Source organism: Prosopis cineraria, unplaced genomic scaffold, assembly GCF_029017545.1.
Source record: "Prosopis cineraria cultivar Desert tree isolate PC_DT_omini unplaced genomic scaffold, ASM2901754v1 PC8, whole genome shotgun sequence".
Classification (NCBI taxonomy): Eukaryota; Viridiplantae; Streptophyta; class Magnoliopsida; order Fabales; family Fabaceae; genus Prosopis; species Prosopis cineraria.
In genome coordinates this window covers 6,398,532-6,414,738 of record NW_026555339.1, presented here as the reverse complement: position 1 = coordinate 6,414,738, position 16,207 = coordinate 6,398,532, and the positions used below count along the sequence as shown (strand labels likewise).

The 16,207-nt window shown below is 34.6% G+C and overlaps 2 protein-coding genes and 1 long non-coding RNA gene across 3 annotated transcripts; 1 reads left to right on the top strand and 2 right to left on the bottom strand.

Annotated features, from left to right (window-relative positions):
* Window positions 1-601: 601 nt before the first annotated feature.
* Window positions 602-6,332, top strand: LOC129318147 (WEB family protein At5g55860-like). Its single transcript, XM_054962756.1, is given in 7 exon segments — window positions 602-1,124; window positions 1,243-1,310; window positions 2,472-2,696; window positions 4,379-4,517; window positions 4,520-4,756; window positions 4,759-5,286; window positions 5,289-6,332. Coding segments are annotated over 5 exon segments (1,953 nt in total). The 5' UTR covers window positions 602-1,124; window positions 1,243-1,310; window positions 2,472-2,519; the 3' UTR covers window positions 6,161-6,332.
* A 2,405-nt stretch (window positions 6,333-8,737) lies between these two features.
* LOC129317958 (uncharacterized) lies at window positions 8,738-10,053 on the bottom strand. The gene is made up of 2 exons (XR_008595122.1): window positions 9,897-10,053; window positions 8,738-9,558 (listed from the first exon to the last, which is right to left on the bottom strand). It is a non-coding gene; the product is annotated as an uncharacterized LOC129317958 (long non-coding RNA).
* A 663-nt stretch (window positions 10,054-10,716) lies between these two features.
* On the bottom strand, window positions 10,717-12,920 carry LOC129317957 (uncharacterized). Its single transcript, XM_054962414.1, has 3 exons — window positions 12,788-12,920; window positions 11,280-11,477; window positions 10,717-11,174 (listed from the first exon to the last, which is right to left on the bottom strand). The coding sequence occupies exons 2-3, from the start codon at window positions 11,469-11,471 to the stop codon at window positions 11,040-11,042; spliced, it is 327 nt and encodes a 108-aa protein (XP_054818389.1). The 5' UTR covers window positions 11,472-11,477; window positions 12,788-12,920; the 3' UTR covers window positions 10,717-11,039.
* Between the last annotated feature and the right edge of the window lie 3,287 nt (window positions 12,921-16,207).

Below are 16,207 nucleotides of genomic sequence, written 5' to 3'. Positions count from 1 at the left end.
GTTCTTTTTTGACTCAAGTACATATAAATTTTAATCTCAACAATTTAAAAAATATTAAAAAAATAGGAAAAATGACCTAAACAATATAGAACAGGAATTTGATTTAACAAAATGATCTAATTTTTTACAATATGATAAATTAATATTTAAATTTTTATTAAAAAAATATTTACATTTAATGTTTAGTCATTTTTTTTAATAAAATTGTCTCTAATATAGGAACATCCCGTATAGTCAATAAAATTTAAAAAAATGTTTTATATTATATTTCTAATTTTTTAATATAATTTTGAATTGTTAAGGTCAGAGTTTATGTAATAATTTTGGCTTTAAAAAAATAATAACAATAATTTTATAATATTTATTTACTATAATAATAATAATAATTTTGTGATTTCAAAGAAAGAAAAAGAATAAAAAAACGTTGAAACTACACCGTTTCGGGTGCTGAGCACGACGGTGCCCATCCTACCGAGTCCCTGTTCCCTCCGACACTTTCCTCAGTCTGCATTCCCGCTCCTTCGCATCGTATTTTAGGGTTATATACGGAACTTAAATAGAAATATTCAAGGACAGTATTGTCCAAATACCACATCGTCTTAAATCATCAATTGAACAGGACAAAGCTTTTTTTCTCTCTCCGGGGACTGGCTTGCTGGTAGAAAATTTGTCCTCAACAGCTTTCGCGTTTTCAAAGTTTAAACTTTAAGCCCATCTCTCGCAGTCTCTCTTTCTCTCGCTTGTTCCTCTCCGTAGGCGTTTCAAGAATTTTACGCCAAAAATTCGCTGTACGATTCAATTCCAAAGATTTTCTAGTATCTTGGTATTTTAAGGTGCTGGTTTCGAGGCTTTGAAAGGAGATTCTTTTTTGGCTTTTTTTTTTTGGCCTACGAAAAATTTACGGGTGGATGTCCTGTTCGGTTTCTTGGTTTTGGTCGGTATTTTGGGTATCGAAGGAAAGTAAAGATCCTTGACGGGTTTTTGAAGTCGCTGCTGATTGGACGATTGGAGGGGAGATGACTGTTCCCGGTGGCTTTCTGATTTTGACGTTCATAGTTTTAGGGTTTATCATCGGTTTGTCTTCTTGAGGTTTTCTTAGGTTGTTGGGATTAAGCTATTTTCAGGTCTGTTTATCTTCCCAGCAATATTTTTTGGAGCTGAATATTTGCCACTTTTTACTTGCTTCCTGATCATTATAATTTTTTTTTTTTGGCTTTCCTGCATTACTTCTGTCATTTTCAGGCCGTTTGATGAGCTTGTTTTATGCCCCGAGCGACTTCATGTGGTATTAGTCTCCATTCTGCAGCTTTGTAAGTGTTGGAAAATTCTATGGAAAACTGGAAATAAAGTCCATCTTTTTTAATTATTTGGCGTTCTTTCATAGTTTAAGCTTTTTTCCTTCGGAATTGAGATCGAGAGTGGATAGCATCTGGGTCTTGTTAGCGAAAACCTCAACCAATGGGATTGTTTCCAGCATCAAGTTCTTTTTTAACCTTATTATTTTGGTTTAAGTAATATCTGTATAAGATCAATTTAAATTTAAATTCCATTTACAGAATAAGAATTACTTGCATATTTGACAATTGGCGTTATACCTGAAGTCAACCGTTATCTTTCTATCTGTGGGTCTTTTATGTTTTGTACAATCTGCTTGCGCGTCTTTGTTACAAAGCTCTGGTGAAAATATGAGGCCTAAAGTGTAATTCTGTAACTTCTGTTGCTAATAATGTAACAGCACAAAAACTATGCAACAACCAACATTCTCAGAAATAATGTCTTTTAAATGGGTGCACTTTGTATGCAGTTAAGGCTAAGTGCTGAAATATGATTAAATTTTTTGGTGGATGGATGTATTGATGGAGTTAATGTGCGGCTTAATTCTAGAAGTCGCTCATTTGGAAGGAATAAATTTGTTTTAAAACATTTTACTTGATAAAGTATATTATGGAATCCTGGAGACGTGATGCTGTGAATTCAGTAGAGTCACACCTACCTCGACACTACACGCGAATAAGAGCTGGTTCTATGCTCTTAGCTGTGGGAGAATACTTGCAAAGCCTAGAAATTTTGAAGAGAGAAACAGGGCTATTGACGATCCTATTAGTCTTAATCCTAATCCTTGATTTGAAAGGAGGAGAACTAAAGATAGAACAAGAATCTTTGCACGTGCAGCACACATAGGCTTCTTTCTTTAGCAGACCATTTACAAGATTAATGCAAAGTTGGATGTTTATCCATAGTGATTGCTGCGATGCCAACCTTGCTCATGCATCTTAGGCAGACGGCTTATGGCTTTTATTTTATTTTATTTATTTATCTTTTTTTGGGTTTTTAAACCTTTAGAAAAAGGAGGAAAGAGGGAGGGGGATAGAATGCTAGCAACTGTCTTTGGCATGTGAACTTCTATATTTAGATTTCATTCTTTACAAGTACAATTATAATCAATGTTCAATTTTTTTTTCTTGTAATAGGTTCTTGATTGATTGGTTTCCAAGTCTGATATTTGCATAGAACACACTATGGTAGCGAAAAATCGGCAGAATGCTCCTAATTCTCCTAGTCCAAAACCAGAGGTTGGAGAGATCGATACAAGTCCACCTTTTCAGTCTGTTAAAGATGCTGTCACTCTATTTGGTGAAGGAGCTTTATCTGGGGAAAAACCTGCAATTAGAAAGGCAAAAGCTTATTCTGCTGAGGTAATATCAGTTTTGTAGTTGTATGACTCATAATATAAAACTCTTGCGAGAATATCCCATGCCGTTAGATCATATCTGTTATGAAATTGTAAAACTATTTCTGAAAATTGCATGTTATGTAATTTTTTCCTGTAAATATATAATGATGGTCTTAATGATAGTAAGGTACTGTCCTGGAATTGGTCTATAAGTTCTGAGTCCAATATTGTGATCCTACTCTGTATTGTGATGGAAAATGTTGGAGAAATTTTTAATGTGAAAATAATTTGGAAACACGCTAAGTTTATAACAACGTATCTCTTGAAGTTGTTCAAACCATTCACTATTTGATTGGTCAAATTAGGTCTTTAAATATTTGCACTTTATTGATAAAAATTAACCTTCACTTCGATGTAGGACTAGGTTAGTTTAATTCTTCCCTGTCTTTGGAGACATCTGTATTATAGTCCATAGCAGATTTTATTGTGCTCTGCTTGGAAAGTCCCTTGTGCATGTGGTGAATCTTAACAGAGGTTTTCTTTTATTATATGCTTCAGTATGTTCTCCACGTCCTAGAGCTGAATTTGATTCTATATCCAATATTATGTAAATTCTCCCCCAGGGTGCCCCCTTTCATGTATATATATATATATATATAGAGAGAGAGAGAGAGAGAGAGAATCAGTCTTGTATTTGTGCTACAAAAAGCGGGCTTTTATCCAACAAATGCAAGGCATACAAATGTCTGCCATACTCTAATATTGCCTTCCTTAGCCAAAGCTGATTTTCTTTTTTGCTAAGGTGGTATTCCTTCAAACGTATCAAAAGTATAGCCAGTTTTTGAGCACGGTTATTCAATAAGTTCAACAAGAAGGATTTATATTATTTTCTAATTGCTTTAAATTAAACTCGTGTGTCAGAGATTACTCCAATAATCCTGATTTAAGCTAAATCTTCCTGTGAGAAGTTGATTCTTTGGTGTCAAAGGACCTTTGGACATCTTCCCAATGTGGCTCAACTTGATATCTAGCATGAAGCATGCTGAATTTTTAGTTTTAATAGCTACAGGATTTTTAATGATAAATGATTTTATCTGAAGATATAGTATTTTTTTTTTTTTTTTGAGACTGTGAAAGTGTGCATGGGTGCTAAAATATCTATATATAATTTATTCTTTATTTGAAATAACAAAGATTTGTGGCATGATTTTGTAGAAGTTGTACGTGGAGTGGACTCTGATGCAGCGCCGGTAGAGACTAGGTCTAACAATAAAGGGAAATAGGGAGATTTTGTAATTTTGGTTCAATATTCAATCAAAACTGTCATTCACCTTCAGAGGGAGTTTTATATAGAGCTCAAGAGAAGAAGTGAAATAAATCAGATAAAATTATAACAAAGGCTTAAAGTAAATGACATCATTAAAGCATTACTTCCTAGGATGCTCCTTGTATGTGAAGGGATTGGGACAAGTTCTGGACTCTGGTGAAGTCTGGGGTAGCTTCATCTACTCCAGGAAATACTTTGTTAAATTATCTCCTACATTCTGATGCTCAATTACCAGATAGATCCATCATCTATGTCCAATGAAAAACCACTAATTTTAAGCATCTAATCATAGTTCTTTTTTGGTGTATCCCTTTTATGCCACACACTTCACCATTCTTTTTCCCATTGCAATTTGCTAAGTTCGTTGTTTCGTGTAGAGGGTTTTGGCCAAGGAGACACAACTTCACTTAGCCCAGAAAGAGCTGAACAAGTTAAGGGAACAACTAAAGAATGCTGAAACTACTAAGGCTCAAGCCCTCGTGGAGCTTGAAAAGGCTAAAAGAACTGTTGATGATCTGACAGGAAAATTAAAGCTCTAAATGAATCCAGGGCATTATCAATTAAGGCAACTGAAGCTGCTAAAAATCAGGCCCAACAGTTTAAAGAGGAAAAGTATGGCAACCATGATGGAAATAATGGTGCCTGGAAAGAAGAATTAGAAACTGCAGTCAAGAATTATGCATCTGTTATCACAGAGCTTGATGCCTCTAAGCAAGAACTGAGGAAGATTCGTCAAGAGTGCAACTCATCCTTGGAGGCAAACTTTCTGCGTTCAAGCTAGCATCAGAAGCTGATGATTTGATGAAGGTAAACACAGAAAGAGCTGCTGAGCTGTCTAAAGAAATTTCCGCTGTGCAGGAATCAATTGAACAAATGAAGCATGCTACCATGCAAGCACAGCAAGATCAAGCTAGGATATTAGCTGAGAAAGATGTACTGAGACAGTCATATAAAGCCACCCTTGAAAACTCACAAAAGAAATTGCTTGCTTTGAAAAAGGAATTCAATCCTGAGCTCACAAAAAATATTGAGGTGCAGCTGAGTGAAACAATGAATGCAATTGGGGTACTGCAAAAAGAAATGGAAAGCAAGAAGACTTCGGACTTAGATACTGTGAAAAGTGTCACATTGGAGCTTGATGATGCTAAGGAATCACTGCAGAAAGTTGCAGAAGAGGAAATCTCTCTTAGAAGTTTGGTGGAAGCTCTTAAGGTGGAACTGGATAATGTGAAAAGGGAGCATTCTGAATTGAAGGAGAAAGAATCAGAAACTGAATCCGTTGTGGGGGTCTGCATGTCAAACTGCAGAAAAGTAAGTCTGATCTTGAAGCATGCATGGCAGAAGAATCCAAGGTTAGAGGTGCATCTGAGGACATGATCTTGACACTGAACCAACTGTCATCTGAAACTGAAAATGCACGAAGGGAAGCTGAAGATATGAAAGTTAAGGCTGAAGAATTGAAGAAGGAAGCTGAAGTCACCAAGGTTGCATTAGAAGATGCAGAGAAAAAGCTGAAAGTAGCGCTGGATGAGGCAGAAGCAGCAAAAGCAGCTGAGGCAAGTGCTCTTGATCAGATTAAGGTTTTATCTGAGAGGACTAGTGCAGCACGCGCATCAACTTCTGAATCTGATGCTAAAATTACAATCTCAAGGGAGGAGTTTGAATCATTAAGTGGAAAAGTTGAGGAGTCTGATAAGTTAGCTGAAATGAAAGTGGCTGCTGCCCTGGCACAGGTTGAAGCTGTGAAGGCCAGTGAACAGGAGGCGATTCAAAGGTTAGAGGCAACTCAGAAGGAGATCGAGGATATGAAGGCTGCTACGCAGGAGGCCTTGAAAAAGGCTGAGATGGCTGAAGCTGCAAAGAGAGTTGTAGAGAATGAGCTTCGCAAATGGCGTGAACGAGAGCAGAAGAAAGCAGCAGAAGCTGCATCACGTATATTGGCTGAAACACAGATTTCATCAGAGTCATCTCCACTCCATTATATGAATCAGAAGCCAAGCCAACCTCCAAAAGCTGTTGAGGTGCGGAAATTGGAGAAAGAAAAGGTTTCAATTTCAAAGAAAGTACTCCTGCCTAATCTATCCGGCATGTTTCACCGGAAAAAGAACCAGGTTGAGGGCGGATCTCCATCTTACCTGCCCGGTGAAAATCCAGTGTGAAATTTGTTACAGTTGTGCGGTTCTTGAATGTGAGAAGCATATTGGCTTGTGTGTAGTTGAAATCAATGTGAAGAGATTGTGGTGGTAGTGTTTGAGGGAAAGAATTGTGAAATGTCCATAGTTTTCTGTAAATGGAACCAAGTAGTATTGTTATATATTGGTATTTTGCTTTGCTGCTGGTATTGAGCTTTCATGCAGGTAGGAGTTCACTCAGTGAGCTCTTGATGATGACAACTACTAAACTTGCCTGCAAAGTTTTAACCGCTCACTGGCCTTTTTGTCTCTGCAGTGAGTTGTACCTGTAAGTAGTAGGGTTGAAGCAATCCCAGCCACGTGCTTGACGCTTGGACCTTTTGGGCACGCTTGAATTTTGGAATACGTATTAGATGTAATGCCACCGATGCCACCGAAATCCTACAGGAACCGCAACTGACATAATTTTAACGGAGATTCCACTCTAGAGTGAATGTTCATCGTGAGTTTTTGACTTTTCGTACGTTCGGTATTTTTTTAATTGCTACGCAACATTTTTGAGCTCTTACATAATTTATCTAGTTAGAAAATATTTGTCATAAAAGAAAAATGGGAACGCAGATATGAACAAAACTGATTTGTGTTTCAACTAAAAATAATAATGAGAAGAAATAATAATAATGAATAATATGGATATTGCAGATAATTACTGTAAATAATTGCATTAATGAAGTCATGTAGTTTAACAAATGCATAAATTTTAATAGGTTAAAGATTATTTTTCTTTCCAAATTACTTGAAAGGTCAATGAAGTTTCTAAACTTAATTATGGATCAATTTTGTTTCTTAACTTTAAAAATTATCTTTCTTATTATTTTGTTATTTTTTCACTATTAGTTTATTGTTAGTGGGTCCTACATTATATTTTTGATATTTTTTATTGTAAAATATTTGAGTTGAGGGTGTTCATTGAAGTTTGAATAAAAGTTAAGGGGCAAAAATAACTTTTAACTCAATAAAAATATTTAAAAAATAGTGGGATCTATTGATTACTAATAGATGTTAAGTGTTTTTAACATCAAGGTAATGGAGGAAAGGATTTTTAGCATTAAGAGACAGAATTGATTTATAATTAAGTTTATGGTCCATAATAATTTTTTGGATAAAGTTCAAAGGCAAAAATAACTTTGGATTAAGGGTTAAAAATATCATTGAAATACACTCGAAGGGTCACAAGTGACCCTAAAATCAACTTTAGGTCATTTATATCCCAACTTTGCAAAATTAGTGCTATGTTACCCTGACGTTTAGTCACTCTAGTGACACTGTCTTCATGCCGATGTGTACGTGTTTGGTTGACCAGCTATGTGCATGTAGACAAGCTGACATGACTAGGTAAAAGGAAAAAATAAATAAATAAAGAGAATGACAAAATCAAGAGCTAATCGAAAGGGGTAAAGATCCCCAATCCCTCTAGTTTGTTCTTTCTCTTTCTCGAGCATAGAGGAGAATCAGAGATAAAAGAAATGATCTTTGCGAGTGAGGAGACGGGGACAACACATGTGAAATCTAATTGATGTGCAGAGAATTGCATTGGAAGTTGAGGTAAGAAATCTCTAAATTTTGCATAATGAATTCTTGCATAAGGCCTTAAGTCTGTGTCGATGGTTGTTATTAAAAAGATGAGTTTTAGTCATGGTGGGGCATCTGACGATGGTGTCGGTGTTAGCACTGGTGAAGGTGGCAGTAATAGAAGTCCAAGTAAGTTGAGTGTGGAGGAGTACTTTTTGTTAGTAGACGATGTAGTGAAAATAGTTGAATAAACCAAGAAAAGATTTGCGCATGAGAACTTGGAATTAGAGGAAAGTGTAAAGTTAGGTGATTCGAGTCAAGGAAAGGGATTAGGAAGTGATGGGAATGTTGAGCAAGTCTCTGATGAGGACCATAAGTTTGAGAGAGAATTTGATAGTTTAAATGGTGAGAGAGACAATGAACAAGAGGGAATCGAAAGAGGGGGAGGCGAGATTGAGGAAATTGATACTTCTCAATTTACTGGGAAGGATACATTTGATGATCAAGTAGTTGAAGCTTACTTGAATTGGCATAAGAAGCCTGAGAAACAATTGGAGAAGACGAATAGAAATGTAAAGTATTCACTTGCTGATATAGAGAATCCAAAGAGAAATGTTGGACAGAATCATGTAATTGATGAGGATAATGGAGGTGAAAAGGAGGCACTCGAAAGTGAGTCAATTAGTGAAGATAACACTACTTAAGACAGTAAGGACAATGAATACTCTTGATTAATGTTATTGTCTTATTGGCCAACCTTCAAAGGTTTCTTTATTTCATATTCTATTTTGATAGCAATTTATTGAAGTTTACTTTAGTTGTTCATTGTTCTATCTTGTTCTATCTTCATCATCTTATCTAGATATGTATGAGTGTGTACATATGATACAAAGAAACATGGCTTGATATGTCATTATCATAAATGCATAAGGACATAATTCTTCTTATAAAGGTACATAAGCATAAAGGGTCTACATGATCAATTTTTCATATATGCCATCTTATAAAATTTCAAAAATTCAAAGGTCCCAATTAGTTTAATCTTTAATGGTCTCAAATAGAAGCATAAAAGGTCCACATGACATTATAAAAATGTACTACATTTCCATAAACAAAGGAGCAACTAAATATGTTACAAGGAACACCCAAGGCAATATTAAAGCTCTTATTGCCATCTTCAGCTTTTTCATCCCATCCAACCCATTTGTAATGCCATCAATCTCTTATTCCTTCTCCCTTCATCCACACAGCCTTTCCTTCTCTTTAATCAACATCTCAATATGACCTGGAAGCTTGAGAATAATGTGCTTCGGCCTTTCCTCCATTTCATCATCTAGCCATGAGAAAAATGGCATCCACCTTGACATTCATACTTGACACTCAATGCCCAGACTAGACAAATTCAGATCAAAGGAGATTAGTGCTAAGGCACACTTGATTGTAGTTTTTGCATCCAAAAAACCTTCTTCCAGGGTTTTCTCAATCCACAATGTCCATCTTGGCACAATTTCTCCACACGAATAGTACCTTAGTGTGGGTAGTCCATATCTCTAGCTCCTTGACTTTTGAATGAGACTCTCCTTCTTCAACTGTACCTGACGAAGGACTTGCTGAATCGCCCACCAAACTTGTTCGTGACATTGTATTTGATTAAGAAGCACCTCATACTCTGTCTTAAATGGAGAAACGTAGAAGATGGTCTTTGGTTTCAACATTTCTTTAACTTAAATGCCCCTCGATGCTTCTCATTTCTTTTTTTTCCCAAACAAAATGCCACGACATGCATTGAAACCAACACATCTACCAACTTAGCCACTGATTCAGCATACATGGCTTGCCAAATATGCAAAATCCTTGGCCCCACTAACGAACAAATAGTCAAAATACATTGACTAAATGTTAGGGTAACGAAACACTGATTTGCATAGTTGAGGGATATAAATGATTCAAAGTTAAATTTAAGATTATTTGTGATCCTTCGTGTGTACTTTAGAGATATTTGTGACCCTTAACCCATTTTAATATATTGCTTCATATGTTATTTCAAAAATAAATAATTTTTTATATTTATACATTTTATAAAAATAACAAAGATATAATCAAATATAAAATTTATCTTTTATCTTTATATTTATCTTTTTAGTACATTACATGTATCCCTATAAAATGTAAAATTAATAAAAGAAAATACCTGCGAATAATGCAGCTTTTTTCTTGCAACAAATGAGGACCCCCTTAATTAATTAGTATGAATACTAAAATTGAGGATCAATCAAAGAGTTGAGGCTGTGTGGAAAACTAGTAGGTACCAGCTTATAGTGAAGAGAGACAATTCTATAGAATGGGTTGGTTGGATCATTCAAATAGGCACATCTCACTTTGTTGGAACGTACCGAAACTGTTTCCATCTACACATTCCTTGTTCTGTCATACACAAAACACCGTCGCATGTTACCATTATGAATTTATGATGTCAGTCCTATATTGTTGATAACCAATAAATAAATAATGTGATCTCTTATACATTTTAAATTACTTAAATAAATAGATAAGTAGGTTTTCTATTAAAAAAAAAGGAATTTATGTGAATTGGTTGATTTTTGGCAATTTAAGATTGAAGCATGTATCCTAATTTGTCGTTGAGTCTGTATATGACATAAACATACTGGAAACCTACACATGAACATACCAATCTAGTGATAAGACCTTTTTTCTTTCAAGGAAATGGGTCCATTCTCTAAGCACAAGGACACATGGAATATATAGATGGATCATCAAAACAACTAAGGAACAGGACATACCATCACTGGACAAGGGTATGTTGAAATCCTGTTAATAAACAAGGTTCAAGTTCCCCATATTCCTGCGGCTAAATGATGACACGGGAAATATAACTTCCAGGAAAGTTTGCTAATAAATTAATACCAATTCATTTCAAATCACTTATTCAGTGGACAATGAGGGAAGTACTTATCTCTCAGTTTCTGACTGCAAATTTCTACCCCCTCTAATTAATTGATAGCATTCATCAATATATTAATCATATTCAACAGAGGGAGGAATCCAATACTACAACAACAAGCTTTTATCCCACCAGGTGGGATCGGCTACATGGATTGCAAGACGCCATTGTGCTTTATCATTTACTAAGCTTTTAAAAATATTATTAATTAAGAGATCGCGTTCAACAACTTCTAAGAGGGAGATATCCAATAAGATAAAGAAAATAACATGGCCTGCCCTACTCTTGCATATGTCACTGCTTTACCAACTAGGGTACTGAAATTCATATGAAAGCAAAACTTAATAACTTGTGAAGAAAATTGCTATGGCCCTATGCAGATCCAGAAACAGAAGGGACTGGGGCATGACTAATAACCAAAGGCGGTCGCAAAGCTTTGTGATTTGCCTCTTTCTGCTTACGAGCTCTATACATCTCTTCTGTTTCCACAACAACCAACCTTTTGACCTATAACAGACCAGAAAGTTCCCACAAGCATATTAAGACCAACAGAAAATTAAGCCACCGAAACAAATATATATATATATATATATATTGTGCACAAAGCTAAACCTGTTGGATCATTCCCCTGATACTGGGGTTGTTCTGACGCACAACAGTACGGTTACATTTGCGAAGGCATAAAGCCTCTAAAGTACGCCTGTGGAGTCTCCTGGTGCCTGGAATTCCCCTTACAAGGGTTATATATAGTTTTGGGCTCCATGCTATGGGAACACATGCTTTGAAAGCTTTAAAAGCATCCATTTTAGCCTACAGAACAACTTGGTAAGAGATCAAACTAGTAAAGCACTAAGCAGGATGAGAAAAGGATAATGCTTAACAAATTAACAATCAAGGGGAGCTAGCTAAAAGAAAATTAGTAGCTATGCAAAACCCATATTGAGGCATGTGTTCATCGAACTGGAAATTCCATGTATGGCATAAAGCAATTAAAACTGAATTTAAGCCACAGGCATTAGCATGGCCTAACTAAAACTGAACAGGGTAAATTATCTTAAGAGCATGTGTTGGAGGAACTTGGAAATGCTGAAAACCTGAAACCATAAAGTCCTAGAAAATGCAGATAGAGGAGGCACATTTGAATTTTGATATGTGAAATAAAAACTCGTGAATTTAAGTTGATGGAAATATTTTTCTTTTGGATATGTAATTCAACAAACATGGCTATAACTAGTAGTTGGTATTTTCCTAAGAACAATATGAGAATATTGTTTAATGCTTAACACACTCGCGCACACAATGGTTTTAGTCATAACCAGGGCTCCTAAATGGCAACCGATAAAATTTAGATACGCCCAGCACACACCTAGGAACATGGAAACGTTAATCCAACTTCCAGCAAATCCCTTGCTCTACTTATCCCATCGAATCTTAGGCCATATTAAGGTGGTGATGAAAAATATGTAATCGGATAAAACTTGCCAAGATAGAGATACCAACTACGACTAAAGTACCATTGAATCAACTAGCTTATATCTTTGTTTTTTTTGCCTAACTAATAGTTGTCATCTATATTGTTTACAGAAGTAGGTTGATAGCAGTCACAGGCGGACCTATACTAGATGCGCCCACGGAAATCTTTGAAATATGCATAGTTAATATAATGTCCTTTTAATTTTTGTTCCAGATACTTTGAAACAACTCGAGCCAAGTCATTTACAAGATCATACATCACAAGTACCTTTAGAATTTCCAAATTTGATGATAATATAAAAAGATTAATAAACAGAATGCCAAAACACAACAAATCCATCATTGTGAAAAAACCAATATCCAAATCATACAAGTCGCCAGCAATCAAAATGAAGAGGGAAGAAGTAGAGTAGCCAATTACACACCATTCAAGCAAAAACTAGTACAAAAAAATAAACTCAATATGTAAATATTCCCAAATCCAAAAGTGTCAATCAAAGCCAAATTAAAATGAAGAGTTTAAAACAAAGCAAGAACAGCGGGGACAGATGACGCGGGGAAAAAATTCAAATCTAGATTCAAAACACCAGATTGAAAAAATCGATCTTGCCGAATTTTGGGAGCAGGAAAAGCCCTAGGGTTCGAACCTTCTTCACTGCTTGCCCCAGAACAACGCAGGGCTGACAGCGGTGAACGACGTCCGACGGAGTATGGGATTCTTGTTCGTCGACTAAGAGAACTGGCTCCGCTGCTCACGAGGAAGGGTTTTATCGGGGTTTACAATTGATTTTAGGGAGAATTTGGTATAGGCCCCAAATTAATTATTAAAATAGCAAAACTGATTACTCTAAATAATGAAATTTATTTTATAAATTTGTCAAATAAATTTTACACAATCTTACCTTATGTTAATTCTTCATTAAAAATTATAAGAATTTTTAATTAAATTTTTTCTTTAATAAAATAGTTATTTATTTTTAAATTAATCTTATTTTTTATATTTATCCTTATTAAATGTCTTATAATAAATATAAAATTATTGTTAATAAAGGCACTTTAAAAAAAAAAACAGTAATTATTATACTTTAAAAAATTAAAAATATCTTACATTTTTTAATATCTAACTTTTTAAAAAATACTTTATATTTTTAAACAAAGAAAGTACAAATTATTAAATGATAAAATAACAATTTGTTTTACAAATTTTTATATCATACATAAAGATATTAAATATTTACATATAATAAAATACAAATTTTGTTAAAAAATTATTTTTTATAAATACACGAATATAATAATTATATAAAAAGTAAAAATATAAGAAATTTTATAATTTACATTAATATTTATTAAATTAAAGTAAATCAATTTTAGATTAAATTAAAATTTATATTAAATTAAATAAAATAAAAAAATGAAATACCAGTTATTATAAATTTAAAAGGTTACTTGTTACACACCAAGAATGCAACTTATAACACTTAAAAAATATATATTTTATATAAATAATAAAATTAAATTTCAATCCTTATAATAGGAGATGGTTGATATTTACAAATTTATATATTATTAAATTTTTAAAAGAACTTTAACAAGAAAATTGCCCCACGAGTTTATTATTATGTATCGGTCACGCATAACAGTGTTATAAAAGTGTCTAATCACTCAATCACCTACTATTATGCGTTTAACATTTTGACTCATCAGAATAAACATGTGCATGTATCAACAAATCAGTTTAGAGTCATCAAATAGCAAAAGTCACCAATCTCTTTACCAAAAACAACATCAACATATTTGTGAGAGTCAAAGACAACACCTTCAAATTTCAAAAATAGAAATATTTATGGTAGGAGGATGCTATACCACACGGGCAAATTTGGGGCAATAATAAAAAAATCATACAGTACATTTCTAATCTTTTCATACACACACTGAATATTTTTCTTCCTTGTTTATTTCAATTTTTGTAACACAGACAAATATTGGAGATGAAAATACAAAAGGATAAATAATAGAATATCGATTTTTAGAATGAAAACCACAGATACCGCATGAGATATGGTTATGAAAATGGATTTTGTGGGAGTCCAATAGATAATTCAATTTCCACATATTTTTCTGTTTAGCTCATTGCTGCTGTGATAATGTTCTTCCAGATTCACTTTTAACTCGATTTCTCCTTCCCTCCTTCTATTGGCCTTGAGTTCTAAGCTCTACCAATAATTATTCCCATAAACTGAGACACACAGAGGAACTCACCTTGATAATGGTGGCCATCACAGGAAGACGAAACGCGAATGGCATAGGGGCCATAACAATGACACAATGTTGCGATGTTTAGAGTGAGAGGTTAGTCAAGCAAAGGCTACGACAATTTGTGGGCTAGGGTCAACGTTCCTTGTTAAGAAAATGATGATAAAAAAACCTTTCATTGATCAACTCAAATGATGATTAGAAGTAATATAACATTCCTTGACTTGAAGGATTACAAATCAATCAATCTATTTGAGTAATGAATAAACCCCATTAAAGAAACAGAGGAGGAAAAACATACCTTTAGTCGATAATTCACATGTACGTATGCGGGAACAAAGTTACACCAGTCGAACTTCATTCGGGTACACAACAAACGCACTCTGAGAGAAAAACCTTGTAAGGAGAAAAATGAGACCGATGATAAAAGACCGAGAGGGTTCTGTGTTTCTCTTCATGCAGAGAATCCAAATTTTGAACCGACTGAAACCACACCCATAACCACCTCTTATGGGAATGTGCGGCAGTTTCTCCAACCGCCCAGGTTTCAAATTCAAAAGTTGGAGAATATTACATTCTAAGGCTCTGAGTAAATCGCATTTCATAATTCTCATACGAGCCCCATTCCCCAATTTGAGCTTTTATATGGGCCTGATCCATCAAGGGTGGATAGCCTAACATCTCCCACTCACACTTGGTGGAGAAGATAATGTCAGTTCTATCTCTTTCTCTTTCCTCTCTTTATACTAGGTGCTTTGCCGTGACCGCATAGGCTTGACGTCTTCATTTCAGTTATTTGTACTAGGGAATCCTATTAAGGACCAGCACAAATAACTTTAAAGTTGATTTTATTCTAGATTAAATTCGTGCCTTAATGTCCTAGATTTATCAATATACACTTTTTCTCATTATGACTAATCTGATCCCTCTTAAGTCAGTCCAAGACTCAGATAGTTTTTCTTATATGCATAGTATCCACACTTATGAATTCACAAATTATTTCATAAGGAACATGTCTTGAATACGAGCATAGATGTGTATATTTAAGATAATCTTCCTTTTGCCCATATACCACTTTGATAGGAAACGGTCGCTTTCCTAACATGAAACCTTTAGGTCGCATCAATCATGACTATAGGGTGCATGTTAAAGTAGTAAACACTGTAATATATCTCCATGATAATGTCAAAGTCAAAGGACATCAATGAAAAAATTTTTTCCTTTCTGGGACTCACACAGCAATGAAGCAGGGATTTATTCACTTCCTTCCCATTGCGATTCTTAAGCACATGTGGTATGAAACACATGTTATGGTGTTACTCTTGCTTATAAGAGTGTACGTCATTTTCATTTATTATTAGCACCATATAAACATAGATTTAGATATTCATTGTATCTAAACCCAAATTCTTCTTTTCTATTGATCTCACATGACATCAATTTAGAAGAATTTATCATTTGGCTACAGGTATTATGGATATGGCGATCCATGATTCGATCCAAGTATGCTTACGGATCTCATCTCGACTTGCTCTTTGATTGAGGCGACATATGATTTGTGTTTCTTTTCTACCAAATCAACATTTTTGTTGCCTTGCTAGTGAACACTAATGTCTCATCTTTGATTTCAATATCAAAGGTAGTTGCTTGTGTGAGAGAGTCAACCTTATCAACCTGTACAACATACTAGACATTGTATGTTCTCAATTGTACACATATAGAAGTAAAAAAAATTATTAATATAACCAATATATTACATCAAGTCAATCTAGCCGTGCCAAGAGCCCTTACATGTTTCTCAAATATTTCCT